Source organism: Sinocyclocheilus grahami, unplaced genomic scaffold (genome assembly GCF_001515645.1).
Source record: "Sinocyclocheilus grahami isolate Dianchi unplaced genomic scaffold, SAMN03320097.WGS_v1.1 scaffold65.1, whole genome shotgun sequence".
Taxonomy (NCBI): domain Eukaryota; kingdom Metazoa; phylum Chordata; class Actinopteri; order Cypriniformes; family Cyprinidae; genus Sinocyclocheilus; species Sinocyclocheilus grahami.
In genome coordinates this window covers 1618183-1634357 of record NW_015505244.1, presented here as the reverse complement: position 1 = coordinate 1634357, position 16175 = coordinate 1618183, and the positions used below count along the sequence as shown (strand labels likewise).

Below are 16175 nucleotides of genomic sequence, written 5' to 3'. Positions count from 1 at the left end.
CGTAGCCGTTTTGTCATTGGCTAATTTTAGGTCAGACGGAGCTCTGAACTTTTCAGTTCATCAGCTTCTCAGCATACCTGTACGGCCGGAGCAGTGGAAATTTTCATAAGAATTGTTCAGATCACTCTCTTATTCCTTGATCTTCATACTTTATTTACCAAATGGTTTCTGCTTCCCATTGCGTTGGCATCAATTGGTCAGCTGTCAGTCACAAAGTAACCAGACCAACAAATCCAGCAGTGCAATCATCCATATCAGTCTTTTAGGGTAACCCCGGGTACTACACATCATGGTGACGGCAGTGTGGGTTACTGTTTGTGTGATTGGACCGCTGAATGTTAATGAAGAGGATCATATGAATGGTCTCAGCCACTCTTTGATGTCAACGATAGCCTGCCGTACTTCCAGGTCAGCTGCCGAGCTGCTGTTTGAGGCCATAGTATAGGTTACATGGGTGTGTTAGGCTGTGAACTCATTGGCGATGAGCCCAAGAAGGGTGTCGTGTTTACAGAAAAAGACTACTCTCTCACAAGTACACATACTGTAGTATAGAAACATTCTTACACTCTAGAATAAAATAAAGGTTCTTTATTGGCATATATGGTTCCATGAAGAACCTTTGACATCAATAGAACCTTTCCATTGCACAAAAGGTTCTTTAAATTATTAAAAAGATTTTCATAAAGAAAAAATATTTTTTTTAAAGAATTGTTCTCTGTAAGGTTCTTTAGGGAACCCAAGATGGTTCTTCTATGGCATTGCTGCAAAACCCCCATTTTTTAAGAGTGTACGATTGGATTTACAGTATACAAAATGTGCCTCCAGATGCAGATATAAACACACAAACAGATACTGACTCATGTTTAGATTTAGATGGACAACCTTGGGACGGAGGCAAATTTGTAGTCCTAGAGGCTATTTTTAGAGATTCTTAACAGCTATTTTCATGACTGTAAAACATTTACTGCCGCAATCAGCTATTCAAGAGCTACTTAGGAATTCAATCAATACTGATAATTGACAGACACGGTGAGAAACATCCATCCTAACTGCCCAGACAATTATTTTGGGATTGTTTATCTAAAGTTAATGCAGTGGGCAGTGAAGTGTCAGGCATTCATGAAAGCAGGTAGATGTTGGCTTGTATCAAAACACTTACGAATGCTTTTTTTCCCCAGAAGCCTGAGTGGAGATAATTCTAAATTAGTGCAGTTATGGCCCTGGCTGTATATATAGATGTTTAAAAATAGTTTGAAGCTGATAGATTACTTTTGATCACGGTCAATTTTCCCTTTCCCCCCTCTAGCACTACTAAATACGGGATCCTTACCTTCCTTCCACGGTTCCTGTATGAACAGATCAGGCGAGCGGCTAATGCTTTCTTTCTCTTCATCGCTCTTATGCAGGTATGACACTTGGCACACTGTCTGAACTGCATCTGCTTTGTTTTGAGGACCTCAAAGTACAAAATGTATTGCTTGTGGTGATTTCTTTCAAAGTGGATCTCCGAGGAGCTATACTGCTTATGCTGACCATGTGACTTTTCGGTCATTTGCCGACATGTCCATTTGTGTATTATATTTTTGGAAGTGGTCCACTATTTCACTCTCATCCACTATGAGCCACTATGCACTCTCAATAATGGCCGCCATGTGATCCAACTTGTTAGGCCAGTATTGCATGAAAACAAGTGAGGAAAAAAAGCTAAATAGCTAAAAGGTTTCTTACACAGTGTCATCTTATTTACTCATTACAGCTTTGCAAGGCAGCACTGTTTTGATATTCCTCAAAAATTCTGTCTAAGTGGTTTGTTTTGTAGTGGTAAACTTCTACAATGACTTCAGCCTTTGTTTTGAAGTCTTAGTGCGCTATGTATTATAGATTTAGATCACTAACTTTATTATTTTTTATGGTGTATACAAAGATAGTTCGTCTAAAAGTGTAAATTCTGTCAAAAATGTATTTATTCACCCTGTCATTTGAAACCATTCCATATGTTAACAATGGAAGGTGACTAGAGCATTTTAGCTTTAATCGTAAAAGTAATCCATACGACTGGTACGCTATAATCCAAATCTTGTGCAGTCAGATTAAGATTCTAGTTTTTCTACCTAAACGTTTTCATTTTAAAATAGACATAGGACTTTTCCAAAGTATGTTGTTTTACCACCAAAGTGAAGTACCTCATATTATATTTATCTGTGTACATTGTCAAATGCAGCAAATCCCCGATGTCTCACCGACGGGTCGCTACACAACGCTGGTGCCCCTTATCTTTATTCTGACAGTGGCTGGGATCAAGGAGATCATTGAGGATTATGTGAGTATTCTGCTGAATGGAACAATGAATTACCGTTAAACTGTCCAGACTATGTTTTGGCAACACGGGATAAGTGCATTGTCTTTGAAATGCAGTTGATATTTCGAATGAATAATGCTGATGAGATGTCACGTGTTGTGTTCTCGCAGAAAAGACATAAAGCAGACAATACGGTGAACAAGAAAAAGACAACAGGTTGAGTATTACTATCATATCTGTGTAACAGTGTCAGAAATTAACTAGGACAACTCCACTAGAAGTAACAAAAATGACCTAGAAATTTTGAGGGCAAGACGAACTTTTATCTGTTATCTAAGATTTGATATATATGTCAAAATACTCTATTAGGCCTATGAAGTTTTGGGTTTAGTGCTTTTGCAGTCATGGTAGTGACCTATATCTGTCAAATATCTGTATTCACTCTCGTCTCTTGCAGGCGAGCGCTGTTAAATATGTAGCGAATATGGTTTTTGATTAAAGCCCTGAAAACATCATGATGTACAACAACGATTCTTCTATTATTAAAAAAATTAATGGAATCCTTTTTATAAATGTTCAAAATATTTTTTACATTTAGTTTACCCGTGCTCTTTAAAAACACTTATTATTGATTAATGTTAAATTTAATATTTAGGAAATGTCAAAATGTATATTTATTTTTAATGTTTACTTTTTAAAATGTGCATTATAACATTGTGATGCCAAATTAACCTCAGGATTTAAATGATTGGTTTTTACATTTTAGTTTTTTTTTTTTCATGCAAAATAGTATTTAATTTTAATATAGTCTGTTTTGTCAGTTATCTGCCACAACAAATAAAAATAATTATTAGCTTTTTGTTATTGTTTAGGATTTTTATATCAGTGCATCCCTAGGATTTATAAGATTTATTTTTGTTTATAATTAGCATCCATTATTGTTCATAATTATTTAAAATATTTGACTTAACACAGTGGGTTGCCCATTTTTTTAGATGGTTAGAAAAAATATTTGCTCGTGAAGGTGAAAATGTCCCTGAAAATCATTTTTGGCGGACAAATATTGCTTCTTAATAAAAAAGCTAATTTCATGTTGTGTTATTTATTCATTTTATATATGGTTTATCTATCCAGTTCTGCGTAATGGAGCATGGCAGACCATCATATGGAAGCAGGTAACCCTCCTTCTCTCTCTTTCTACATCTTTTTTTTCTTACTCTACTCCTCTGTGTTTCCCTCCTTTCTGTCAATGATGCTTTCATTTCTGTCCTGTAGTTTTTATTTTGGTAACACCTGCCTTTTTCAGTTCACCTCTTTGATTTTCTGCATCCTGCTGTGTGTTGCTCCTCCTTTCTTTGTTTCAAGCACTGTGGTCTCTTTCTTAATCTCATTCTCTTCCTCCTCATGCTGTTGCAATGCTGCACCTGCCCACTAGGTGGCAGTGGGAGACATGGTCAAGGTGACCAATGGGCAGCATCTCCCGGCTGACATGGTCATAGTGTCCTCCAGGTCAGCACCACAGTGTGTTTGTGTGTGTATCCGTGGGGTTTGTCATCCTGTGTTTGTATTGTAGAGTGATTTATAGCTGTGAAAAATACAATACATGTAATTTTGGGAATGTGTTTCAGGAAAATATATATGTATGTTATTTATGTTTGTGTGCAGCTGTTTTGTGTTCAAAATCTGCCTCTGTTTTTCTCACAGTGAGCCTCAGGCGATGTGCTATACTGAAACATCCAACTTAGATGGCGAGACCAACCTAAAGATCCGACAGGTACGTATTACATATAAGTCTTGTGTTTTTTGTAGAATGTGTTTTAAGAGTATATAACATGCTTGTTGTTTGTTAAATGTGTGTTTCAGGGTCTCTCTCTCACAGCTAGTTTTCAGTCTCTAGAGGAACTGATGGCTTTGTCTGGTCGTCTTGAATGCGAGGGGCCAAACAGACACTTGTACGACTTCACTGGAACACTGCGCTTAGACAATCACAAGTATGTCAACTCGCTGTTAATGAGAATCTGAAATATAGCTCGCATACACACACACACACACACACACACACACACACACACACACACTACATTCAGTCATCATGTGCTTGTATTACAGCCCAGCTCCCCTTGGGCCGGACCAAGTGTTGTTAAGAGGTGCCCAGCTCAGGAACACGCAGTGGGTTGTGGGAATTGTAGTTTACACTGGACATGATTCCAAGCTAATGCAGGTAAGTGTGATCTCGTAAAAGCTAGATGTGGACCATTGCTGTTACAGTTAACAAAAAATAAAACTATAAATATATAGAACAATATGCTAAATATAAAGAAACATTTCCTTGGCTACTTACTGTATTATATGTAATATTATTATTATTATTATTATTACTAATTGAAGCTAAACAAATATAAAAATGACAGAAACAGAATAAAGTTAATAAAACAAACTAACAGTAAAATAAAAACTGAAAATATAAAATTAAGGCAATATTCAAAACATTAACAAATAGTGTAATAATAGATTAATATTATATTATATATAACAGTAAAATAACACTGCTGTGGACAGTTATTGCGAAAACAACAAATGAGTAAACATAACACTGTCAAAGTTGAAAATACTTTGACTTTTTCTTATTTGTACCATGCAAATAAAGTACTGTATTATTTAAAGGAAATGCTATGAAAATACTATAGAGATAAATATGGTAACCATTCAGGTGGTTTTAATGGTGCAATCATCTAAAAAGGCTACACTTTTCTAATACCTTTTATAGATAGAAACATATTCATGGAGTCATTATAGATAGATAGACAGATAGTAATATGCATCTACATTACCATTCAAAGTTTTGTGGTCAGTATGTATGTATGTACTTATTTATTTTAAATCCCAAACTTTTGAACAGTAGTGTATATGCAAGTTGTTTTTTGAGCATTAATGTAATGTTTCCATCCTGCAGAATTCCACTAAAGCTCCACTGAAGCGCTCTAATGTGGAGCGTGTGACAAACATGCAGATCCTCGTTCTGTTCGGGATTCTCCTGGTCATGGCGCTGGTCAGCTCCATCGGTGCTGCCATATGGAACAAACAGCACACAGATGAGGCTTGCTGGTACCTTTCCCGAGCAGGTGAAACCCACAGTGAAAGCTACTTTGCCCTTTCAGCTATGGATTTAGAATATTAATTGTACCTTTTAACTTAATAGCACTTACTAAGACAAAAATAAATGCTTTTGATAATTTTGCATGTTAGCCTTTATAAAATAAGCATATGTGGTTGTGTGTCCAGGTGACATCTCCCTGAACTTCTGGTACAATCTGCTAACCTTCATCATCCTCTATAACAACCTGATTCCCATCAGCCTCCTGGTCACTCTAGAAGTGGTCAAATTCACACAGGCTCTCTTCATCAACTGGGTAAAATAATAATAAATAATAATCACCAGTTACAACTGATCAAAGTGTTAAAATATAGTATTTTTCAAACTGTACCAAAACCATGAGCACAGAACTGTGATTCAGAATTTTGAACCATTGTGAACAAGGGTTTTGTTTTTCATGCATGTTTACAGGATGTTGAGATGTATTACGCCGAAACGGACACTCCGGCTATGGCCCGAACATCCAATCTGAATGAAGAACTCGGCCAAGTGAGGAGAAGCTCCTCCCATTAACTGTTACAAATGTTTATTTACCTCGACTCCAATACATCTCATTCACTGTCTCTTTCTTTTTTAGGTAAAATATCTGTTTTCAGATAAGACCGGCACTCTCACCTGCAATGTCATGCACTTTAAGAAGTGCACGATAGCTGGAATTACATATGGGTAATTGTAGTGTTCCTTTGTTCTTACATCAATACACTCACATTATCTTTGTGTTTGCATCGTTCTGGCTCTATTAGCGTGCATTGATCTGTTACTTTTTGTTTATATTTGTGTGAGTGGCCACTGATCTATAATGCTGTCTGCAGGCATTTCCCAGACCTGGACTGCGATCGATCCATGGAGGACTTCAGGTCAGATGCTGCTGATTCTATCGCTGTCCTGTACCCTAGTGAATATTATGCAGGTCTAAGAGGATAATGTGCATTATTATTTTATGTTGACTTTTACATCTCATTTCTGTTTTTTGTTTTTTTTGCAGTCACCTTCCCTCTACAAGCCAGAATTCTACTGAGTTTGATGATCCTGCTCTTATCCAGAACATTGAGACGAATCATGTAAGACCTTTATAGCTGTTCTCTGTCATACCTTGGATATTAAAACACAGTTTCTTGTGAACTATTATGTTTGTTAATGGTTCAAATCTGCCCTTCTTTCCTTCTCTATAGCCCACATCCCCACAGATTTGTGAGTTTTTGACCATGATGGCTGTTTGTCATACTGTTGTTCCTGAGCGAGAAGGAAACCAAATTATCTTCCAGGCTTCCTCACCAGGTACCACAAACTTATTTATGGTTTCTGAATATTTGAAGCTGCTCCCTCAGTTTGATTTAGTAGTTAACCAGTTAATTGTCACACTTAAAACAGTTTTCATATAATAAAAAAATTATATAGTGAAAAACACACAAAAAATTATTTAAAATGAATCATTTTCACTCTTAATTCAACGTGAGTTATATGCAATAATGCTGTGATTCCCAGGCAGGGGATAAACCTAAAAACAATACAAAAAACATTTAATGTCTTCCATTGCTTTTTATGTTTCAAGTTTAGTTGTGTAAATGTTTGTGTGTGTGTAAAAATTTATATAAATATTATATGTTATTTATTTTAAGTTTGTGTAAAGAAAAGTACTAATATCAATTAATCAATATAATATTTCATATAAATGTATTTATATTTTTATATATATGCATACTACTTCTAAAAAAGTTTGGATTCAGTAAGGATGCATTAAATTAACAAAGACATTTATAATGTTACAAAAAAAACATTTATTTCAGTAAATGCTGTCTTTTTGAACTTTCTATTCATCAAAGTATCCTGAAATGCATCACAGTTTCCACAAAAATATTAAGCAACACAACTGTTTCAACATTGATGAAATATTTCTTGAGCACCAAATCAGTGTATTAGAATGATTTCTGAAGGATCATGTGACTCTGGAGACTGGAGTGATGGTTGCTGAAAATGCAGCTTTGCCATCACAGGAATAAATTATAATTTAAAATATATGTAAAAATAGAAAATCTTGTGTTTTCAGATGAAGGAGCGCTGGTTAAAGGTGCCAAAAGTCTGGGCTTTGTTTTTACTGCACGGACGCCACATTCAGTCATCATAGAGGCAGTTAGTGTGTGTTTTCTTGCCATTAATAATGAACCAAAACTCTTTGTATGGTTCCTATTTAATGTGTACATTTCTTGTGTTTGTTTCTCAGAGAGGAAAAGAACAGACATATGAGCTTCTTAATGTACTGGAATTTTCCAGGTAGGAGCCTGTGAGCTCTTACACCTTCACACATACTCAGTCACAACATCACAATTACCCTGTATGTTGTGTTTCAATGTCTGTTTTTTTTGCAGCAATCGCAAACGGATGTCAGTGATTGTCAGAACACCAACAGGAAAACTTCGGCTTTATTGCAAGGGAGCGGTGTGTGTTACATAAACCACATAATTAGCATACAGACAGAATGTAAATTACCATTTAAAAGTTTGGGTCTGTAAGATTTTCTTTTATGTTTTCAAAAGAAGTCTCTTATGCTCTCCAAGACTGCATGTATTTGATCAAAAATACAGTAAAAATAGTAATATTGTGAAATATTATTACAATTAAAAATAATTTTGTTTTAATATATTATAAAATGGAATTTATTCCTGTGATGATGCCTTTTTTTTATATACTCAATATGAGTATGATTATGTGGCACAAGCCATTATAATATAGTGATGTCATGTATTACAGGACAATGTGATTTTTGAGCGTCTGAATGAGACGTCACAGTATAAGGACCTGACCGTGACCCATCTGGAGCAGTTTGCCACAGAAGGTGAAGAGATTCTCAAGCTTCTCATTGTTTGAAGTTTTAACATTTTATCTTCTCTTTGGATTAGCTTTGTTTTGTGTTTGTTTGCATGCGCAGGGCTGCGCACACTTTGTTTTGCGTATGTGGACCTTGAGGAGGGGGCGTATCAGGAATGGCTGAAGGAGTACAATCGTGTCAGCACTGTGCTAAAGGACAGGGCGCAGAAACTGGAGGAATGCTACGAACTCATAGAGAAGGTACATAATATATGCTATGCATGTCACTAAAGAGCCAAGTATTATATTTGATCAAGAGTTAGGAAAAGGATTGTTCAAGCGTCAGTGTGTCTTCACTCTCACTAATACCGACTTATACTACAGGTCTGGGTCACATAGATTAACTACTTTTTTTTTTACATACAGTGTAGATTTGTGAATAGTGAATATCTACATTGGTTGCTATAGCAATGACACGTTAATGAGAGTAGCTGTCAATGTGGATGGAAAACTGGTGGAAATTATGCCTATGTCTTCACATAATGATGCCTTTCTTAAATCACAAGGTGCATAAGTGAACACAAGTGACAGGTATTTTATGATTCTTACATACACAGTGTTTGGCTGTTCAACTCATTCACTTTTCACAATATAGTGACTGTCACAAAGTTTGCTATACGCGCAAAGAGAGAAAGAAATTATGTGTATTCAGACTGCTTTGTCACATCCTGAATGATGAAAAAACTTGACAATTCAAACTGGAATGCAAAAAAAAGTTTCTTGGGCTTCTATATAGTTTATATATATATATATATATATATATATGTATATGTGTGTGTGTGTGTGTGTGTGTGTGAATTGATATACTGTACCTAAACAAAGCCTGAAGGCCAGTTCACACCAAGAATGATAACTATAAAGATAACTATATTAGTGTCCACACCAGCGGACGATAATGTCTGTTTATTCTAAGTGCACGCTCGTTTGCCGCTTTAAATTCTCGAGCTTGTTTTTGCAGGATTGATTCTGATCTGATGCTGAGACTAGCATCTTTTGTACATGGCTGTGCTCCAGATGCAGTGGTTTGACTGGTCAACAGGTGGCATTGTAACATTACATTTTCACAGTCGTGAATCAGATTGTGCAGAAGGTGGTGCTCTGTTGTTCTCTCATTAACCACTACAAGCTATAAACTCACTGCCTCCCCATCAGATTGGATTACACAATACTGCAAAACTTTGAGTCTACTGATCAGAGATCTGAGCCTCAGGAGTTATATGAAGCAGTGAATATCCAGTTTGTTGGGTTTTGTGTGCTTTTCAGGGCTCTGGCCCAGATTAGTAGTCTGAGGAGGGGTTGGTATACCACAGCGAGGATAATTACCTGCACCAGTCTGCCAAGAGCCCCATAAAACCATAGTCAACAACACTACTGTGTTACCTCTGCACACACACACACAAATACACCAAAACTCCTCAAATACTCCTCCACATACACATACTCTCACACAGAGAAAGAGAAATTAAAAAGAACTGCATAAGACATGGTGAAAGATGGAGAGGAGAAGGTATGGAAGATGTTCAGGTTTCGTATATATTTACTGAATTTCTGTATGCTTCTGTGTGTGGCTGTATTTACTGTAGTAGTGTTTTTCAGCTGTGGTTTTGTTTTTTCAAAACATGAATGATACTTCAAATCGTACAGTGTTAAGGGTATGCTGGTTACGTTTTTAAGGAATCAGACTGTGGAGAATAAAACAAGTTTAAAAATCACATAGACTTGCATTAAAGGAGGCATTCAAATCATATCTATAAACCTGAATATAATCAAGACTTAAGGGTCAATAAAGTAACTCTCTAGTAAACCACACATAACACCCCAGTATTATAATCCAGTTTATTTTCTTAAAGGGGTCATATGATGCGATTTTAAATTTTTCCTTTCTCTTTGTAGTGTTACAAGCTCTTGGTGCATAAAGAAGATCTGTAAAGTTGCAAAGACTAAAGTCTCAAATCCAAAGATATTCTTTATAAGAGTCAACCACGTCTACCTAAAACGGCTCATTCGAACATGCCCCCACATGTCTATGTCACCATGTGGGAAGATTTGCATAACGCCGCCCAAATGTTCACGCAAAGAAAGAAGGCTTAACTTTTATTCTCGCTGTAGTATTGTTGCTGCCGCCATGTCGTGAAGGCGCTGTGTGTTTCGTTGTGAAAGCGAAACTACTTTGTTACAAATTAAGAGCTGAATTAACATTGCTTTATATTCTGAAATGTAAGATAAATATTTAATGAAATGATATACATCAATTTGTAAATGCACCAGTGTGCAGGCATTTTTAGTGTTTTATACTGTACATAAGACAAGATACAATAAAAACATGAACAAAGAAACAAAGTAAAACAAACGGACAAATACAATAAAACAAATGAAATGAAATAAACAGTGCTTTCATTTTTCCATGAAGTTCTACTAACATTACTGTTCAGGCAAGTAATTACAATAATTAAGTATTACAAGTAAGTTTAGTAATTACAGTTTTCACTGTATGTATTGATAGATTAATACTTATTAAAGCTATACCGTAATTCAGATTAAGAGCTGTGAGTGATTTTGTCTTTGCATTTTGTTGTTTTCATTAACTGATGGCCCAAGCGCCAGTCTGTCACGTTAAGACAATAATATATTGACACACATCGGATTTTCTCCCAATTGTTCTCGTCCACTTAAGACATAAAATGTTTATTAAGTAAATACTCTCCAAACCGGCCATTTGGACATATTTTGTGTGTATTTGATCGTTTGGATGCGCCCGAAGCTCAAAGTATAATTAGCTTGTCCGTTTTGGAGCACGTCCCATGCACACGTTTCAGCCTGAGGAACTCTTGTGCAGATTGTGCTTTCAACGTTTTATTATCAAACATGTCCCGCAATTCAGCAACAGTATAAGACGGTCTTTTTTCAACAATCACCGATTGTGCTAATTCTGACTTTTAAGTTCGGGTTTTAGGGAGGAATGAATGCGCACCGCTGTGAAGGGAAAAAAGTTGCGCTAGAAGAAACGTGGCTGTGATCCTTAGAAGCCAAAATCTAAAAAAAAAAAAAAAAAAGCTTAATAAAACAGCCACAGGCCTAAAGTGTAAGCAGATGTTTGAATGTTTAGTTCTCTCTTCTATCATAATTAAACAGGGCTTTCATGTTGCGCGTGCTGAAGCTGATCCTTAAAAGCCAAAATCTAAAAAAAAAAAAAAAATAGCTTAATAAAATAGCCACAGGCCTAAAGTGTAAGCAGATGTTTGAATGTTTAGTTCTCTCTTCTATCATAATTAAACAGGGCTTTCACGTTGCGCGTGCTGAAGCTCCTCCGCTTCGAGTTGTGAATAGCAAAAATGCATCATAGACAAATTTTTTTATATTATTGTCTATATAAACAGCTGGCGACTCCGGTGAGACAGAATTTGCAAGACAACGTATCTATAGCAATAATAAATGTATGTGTGTTTTCTTAATTTCTCTAGTACCAATAGCAGAACCGTTAACGTCAGAGTTTATCGATACTCCGGTCTTTCATAATTTAGCCCCGGGACCGATTAAATACCGGGTTTCGGTACCCATCTCTATAATCCGCTTCCTCATGCCTAGAGCTGATCCATGCTGGTCGCTGAGGAAATACATCAACTTTGCGCTGTCACTGGATCGGCAAAAAATAGCTTAATAAAACAGCCACAGGCCTAAAGTGTAAGCAGATGTTTGAATGTTTAGTTCTCTCTTCTATCATAATTAAACAGGGCTTTCATGTTGCGCGTGCTGAAGCTCCTCCGCTTCGAGTTGTGAATAGCAAAAATGCATCATAGACAAATTTTTTAATATTATTGTATATAAAAACAGCTGGCGACTCCGGTGAGACAAAATTTGCAAGACAATGTATCTATAGCAATAATAAATGTATGTGTGTTTTCTTAATTTCTACAGTACCGATAGCAGAACCGTAAACGTCAGAGCTTATCAATACTCCGGTCTTTCATAATTTAGCCCTGGGACTTTGTTGTGAAAGCGAAACTACTTTGTTTGGTCTTCCAAAAGAGGACGATATCCGCTTCGTCATGCCTAGAGCTGATCCGTGCTGGTCGCTGAGGAAATACATCAACTTCGGGCTGTGGATCCACGGATCGGCTTTCACCGTGGACGAAGCGGAGTCCAGCCCGGGGTCGTCACATGTGGTTGCCGCAAGCCCGCCTGCCGCGCCATTCTCAAGCCCACCGGCCTCCGCTCACTCAAGGCCGCCGTGTGTGACGCTGTGTGTTTCGTTGTGAAAGCGAAACTACTTTGTTTGGTCTTCCAAAAGAGGACACGACTAGAAATCAGTGGTTAAGTTGTATTTACAACACTGTTCCAGAACAGTTCAACACAAATATTCAGATGTGTGCGGCACATTTTATGGAGGACTGTTTACTGATCCTGGGAGAGTAGACTACAATGCCGGCTGTTCTGACTCACGGACTGTAAGTACGTTTTCATATTTAAAGGATTTGCCACTGATGATTCAAACGTAAGTTTTGAGCAGTGTAGAGTAGCGCTTGTTGTTTGTCATTTCATCACAGTATGGTGAGGGGCGTTACATTTCCATCACACGCTTGAGGTATTCGGCCAATCACAACGCACTGGATAGCTGGCCAATCACAGCACACCTCGCTTTTCAGACCGATGAGCTTTTTAAAAATCGACACGTTTCAGAAAGGCGGGGCATAGAGGAGAAACAATAATGTACAGTATGTGGAAAATAATGTGTTTTTGAACCTTAAACCGCATAAACACATTTCATTACACCAAATACACAAAATAATGTTCTTTTTAGCAACATCGTATGACCCCTTTAAGTTAGCGAACAGGATGCAGAATTGTAAATAAAGTGATAATTTAAACATTTACATTTATTGAAGAATTAATTCAAATGATTTGTAATGCAATAAAATCTGTAATTTTAGTTTATTTTATAATACATATAATTTTGCACTATAAATTACCCATCATCGTTATTATACGCACAATATGGTATATTTCCCAGAAACAAAACAATATTGTTAATTTGACTGTTTTTATAAATTTGGTCAAATTAATACTGTCCAATTGAACTGTATGTGGGGAGGTTACTATTTAGATTTTTATAGTTTAAATCATATATTTACATTTTAAAAATTCAGTTTCCTCTTTTTTTTTTTCTCTCTCTCATCTTCTTCTCTTTATTTTTGTCACACGCAGAACTTGCTGTTGCTGGGTGCCACTGCAATAGAAGACCGACTGCAAGCAGGAGTCCCGGAAACCATAGCAACACTCATGAAAGCCAACATCAAGATCTGGGTTCTGACCGGAGACAAGCAAGAGACTGCCATCAATATTGGTGTGTCATACATAGATATATACTTATACCACAAAGTTACGCCACAAAGTTGATTAGCATATCAACGATAGAACATCACTTGTAGTCAGACTTCTAACTCATGTAGAAATCCATAACTGATTACAACATAATTTTGCTGTTGTAGATGTTTGACGATCACTGCAGCACCCAGGGTGATGCATGCGGTTACATTTTAAAAATTTCAGTTTCCTCTTTTTTTTTTCTCTCTCTCATCTTCTTCTCTTTATTTTTGTCACACGCAGAACTTGCTGTTGCTGGGTGCCACTGCAATAGAAGACCGACTGCAAGCAGGAGTCCCGGAAACCATAGCAACACTCATGAAAGCCAACATCAAGATCTGGGTTCTGACCGGAGACAAGCAAGAGACTGCCATCAATATTGGTGTGTCATACATAGATATATACTTATACCACAAAGTTACGCCACAAAGTTGATTAGCATATCAACGATAGAACATCACTTGTAGTCAGACTTCTAACTCATGTTATGTGAAATCCATAACTGATTACAACATAATTTTGCTGTTGTGGATGTTTGACGATCACTGCAGCACCCAGGGTGATGCATGCGGTTAATATTCAACATTTATTTATGTGCAAATATAATGCATCAGTTGGTCAAAGGGCTGAAAAACCTGTTGGTTGGTTTTGCAGGTTAAAGAGGGCTTTTGTGTGTTTGTCAGCTGGACAGGGAGACCAGATAAACCAATTGATAAACCATGATGTCATGAAAAAAAATGTTGTTACAATATAAAATATTTAAAAACTGTTATAATATATTATAATATAATTTCTGTTATGGCAAAGCTGAATTTGCAGCAGTCATTATTTCAGACGTCAGTGTCACATGATCCTTCAGATATCAATCTAATATGCTGATTTGATACTCAGATATTATCAATTATTATTATTGCTGCTGAATTGTTACTAATGGTTCAACTTATTATTTTTTTATTTACTGAGGAAAGAGGATATTTTGAAATTTTCAGATTGCAGTAATAGCTGTTGAAAATTCGTCTTTGCCCTCAGATGAATAAATTCAGTTTTAAAATATATTACAACAATAAAATGGTTAGTTTAAATTGCAATATTATATAACAATATTACTGTAGTTTAAATAAATGCAGCCTTGGTAAGCATTGAGTTATTTCAGAAACTTAAAAAAAATCTTTATGATTTCAAACCTTATGTATTTTTTACTCTATAGTACATTATATATGTAAGCTCAAATACTTATTTGTAGGGATGCACCGATACCACTTTTTCCAGTACTCGCCCGATACCGATACTTTTATTTTTGGTACTTGCCGATACCGAGTATTTATACCAGTATTTTTATTGCATTTGTAAATGTTTTAAATATTGGGTACAGAAACCAAAAGAGTATGTGTAATGTTAGTTGGTTAACTTAATTTATCAAATAGATAGAGTCAAGCCAAAATTTATTCTGACACCTTCAACATTTCTCACATTATCACAGTTTATTCGCTATAGTTTAGAAAATGGTAATAAAATATGACAAGAACTCAGAGTTAAACTGTGTCAGAACAAATTCAGCTTGATAATGTTAGATAACTTTGATAGAAAGGTATGTATCCTCACTTACATAAATGAACTATAGTGTCCTGCACCCACTAGTAAAAAAAGGTCTCTGAATAATTTTTGGTTTGACTGTATATCCTTCGGTTATTTTCACACTTAATTATGCCCATTACAATTTATTTTACAAGTTTTTGTTACTTTCACTGTATGGTACATCATCTTTAATTTAGTAGCATTAGATGTTCTCCATTGCAGCGGCTCAGTACTGTTATCACGCACTTTGTTGGAATAATGCAGGGAACCACTCCTTATAAATCTCCTAACTGGGATATTTTCAGAGATATTATTCATCTGAAACGTGCTGCGATTTATATTCCAAAGCCTCTCATATAATGCAGAAACGCTCAAGCAAGCAAAACACGCGCAACGCGTGCATGTATTTGTACTGATACAGAATGAGAGGGAATAGTACAGCCTAGCGCATTTCACACAGGTTGCTAGATTCACTTTCGCCAGAAAGTCGTGTATGCCTAAGGTTGAAAATAAATGATGTTTATAGTGAATGCCCCTATAAATGGTCTTATTTTTACGATTTAGTTTTAATCCAAATGATGCGTGTGCTAAGTGAGTGAACATCAAAGATCACACAACAGAAGTGTGCGCGCTCTCTCTCTCTCTCGCTCTCTCCCTACCGTTAAGTAACTAGTGCATTGTTTTACTTGATTTTTACATTGTTTTACTTGTTTTTTAAACTTTCCAGTGATGTCTGTGAGAAAGGTATATTCACTCGACAAGCTCGTGCATCTGCGCCGCCACGTGCTCAATCCACTCAGCGTGCTTTGTTTATCAGCTCGCGCATATCAGCTATACAGGCGTTAATACTGAATGTTTAACGTTATATTCATTGCATACATATACTTCGTAGTAGACATCCTTAACTCCATTCTGCTGTCT

The 16175-nt window shown here is 36.4% G+C and overlaps 1 protein-coding gene across 9 annotated transcripts in view; it reads left to right on the top strand.

Moving 5' to 3' along the window:
• The window catches only part of LOC107584968 (phospholipid-transporting ATPase IB-like), a 72666-nt gene that overhangs the window by 14677 nt on the left and 41814 nt on the right, over positions 1–16175 (top strand). For all 9 annotated transcript variants that reach the window (XM_016271761.1, XM_016271757.1, XM_016271756.1 and 6 more), the window contains 21 exons: positions 1307–1406; positions 2222–2320; positions 2470–2515; positions 3434–3474; positions 3735–3808; positions 4004–4073; positions 4163–4290; positions 4409–4520; positions 5253–5421; positions 5582–5709; positions 5865–5942; positions 6031–6119; positions 6266–6310; positions 6439–6514; positions 6626–6731; positions 7501–7583; positions 7675–7724; positions 7820–7889; positions 8202–8286; positions 8380–8519; positions 13521–13659. In XM_016271761.1, the coding sequence (XP_016127247.1) occupies positions 1307–1406; positions 2222–2320; positions 2470–2515; positions 3434–3474; positions 3735–3808; positions 4004–4073; positions 4163–4290; positions 4409–4520; positions 5253–5421; positions 5582–5709; positions 5865–5942; positions 6031–6119; positions 6266–6310; positions 6439–6514; positions 6626–6731; positions 7501–7583; positions 7675–7724; positions 7820–7889; positions 8202–8286; positions 8380–8519; positions 13521–13659 (1928 nt within the window). The remainder of the gene's footprint in view (positions 1–1306; positions 1407–2221; positions 2321–2469; positions 2516–3433; positions 3475–3734; positions 3809–4003; positions 4074–4162; positions 4291–4408; positions 4521–5252; positions 5422–5581; positions 5710–5864; positions 5943–6030; positions 6120–6265; positions 6311–6438; positions 6515–6625; positions 6732–7500; positions 7584–7674; positions 7725–7819; positions 7890–8201; positions 8287–8379; positions 8520–13520; positions 13660–16175) is intronic.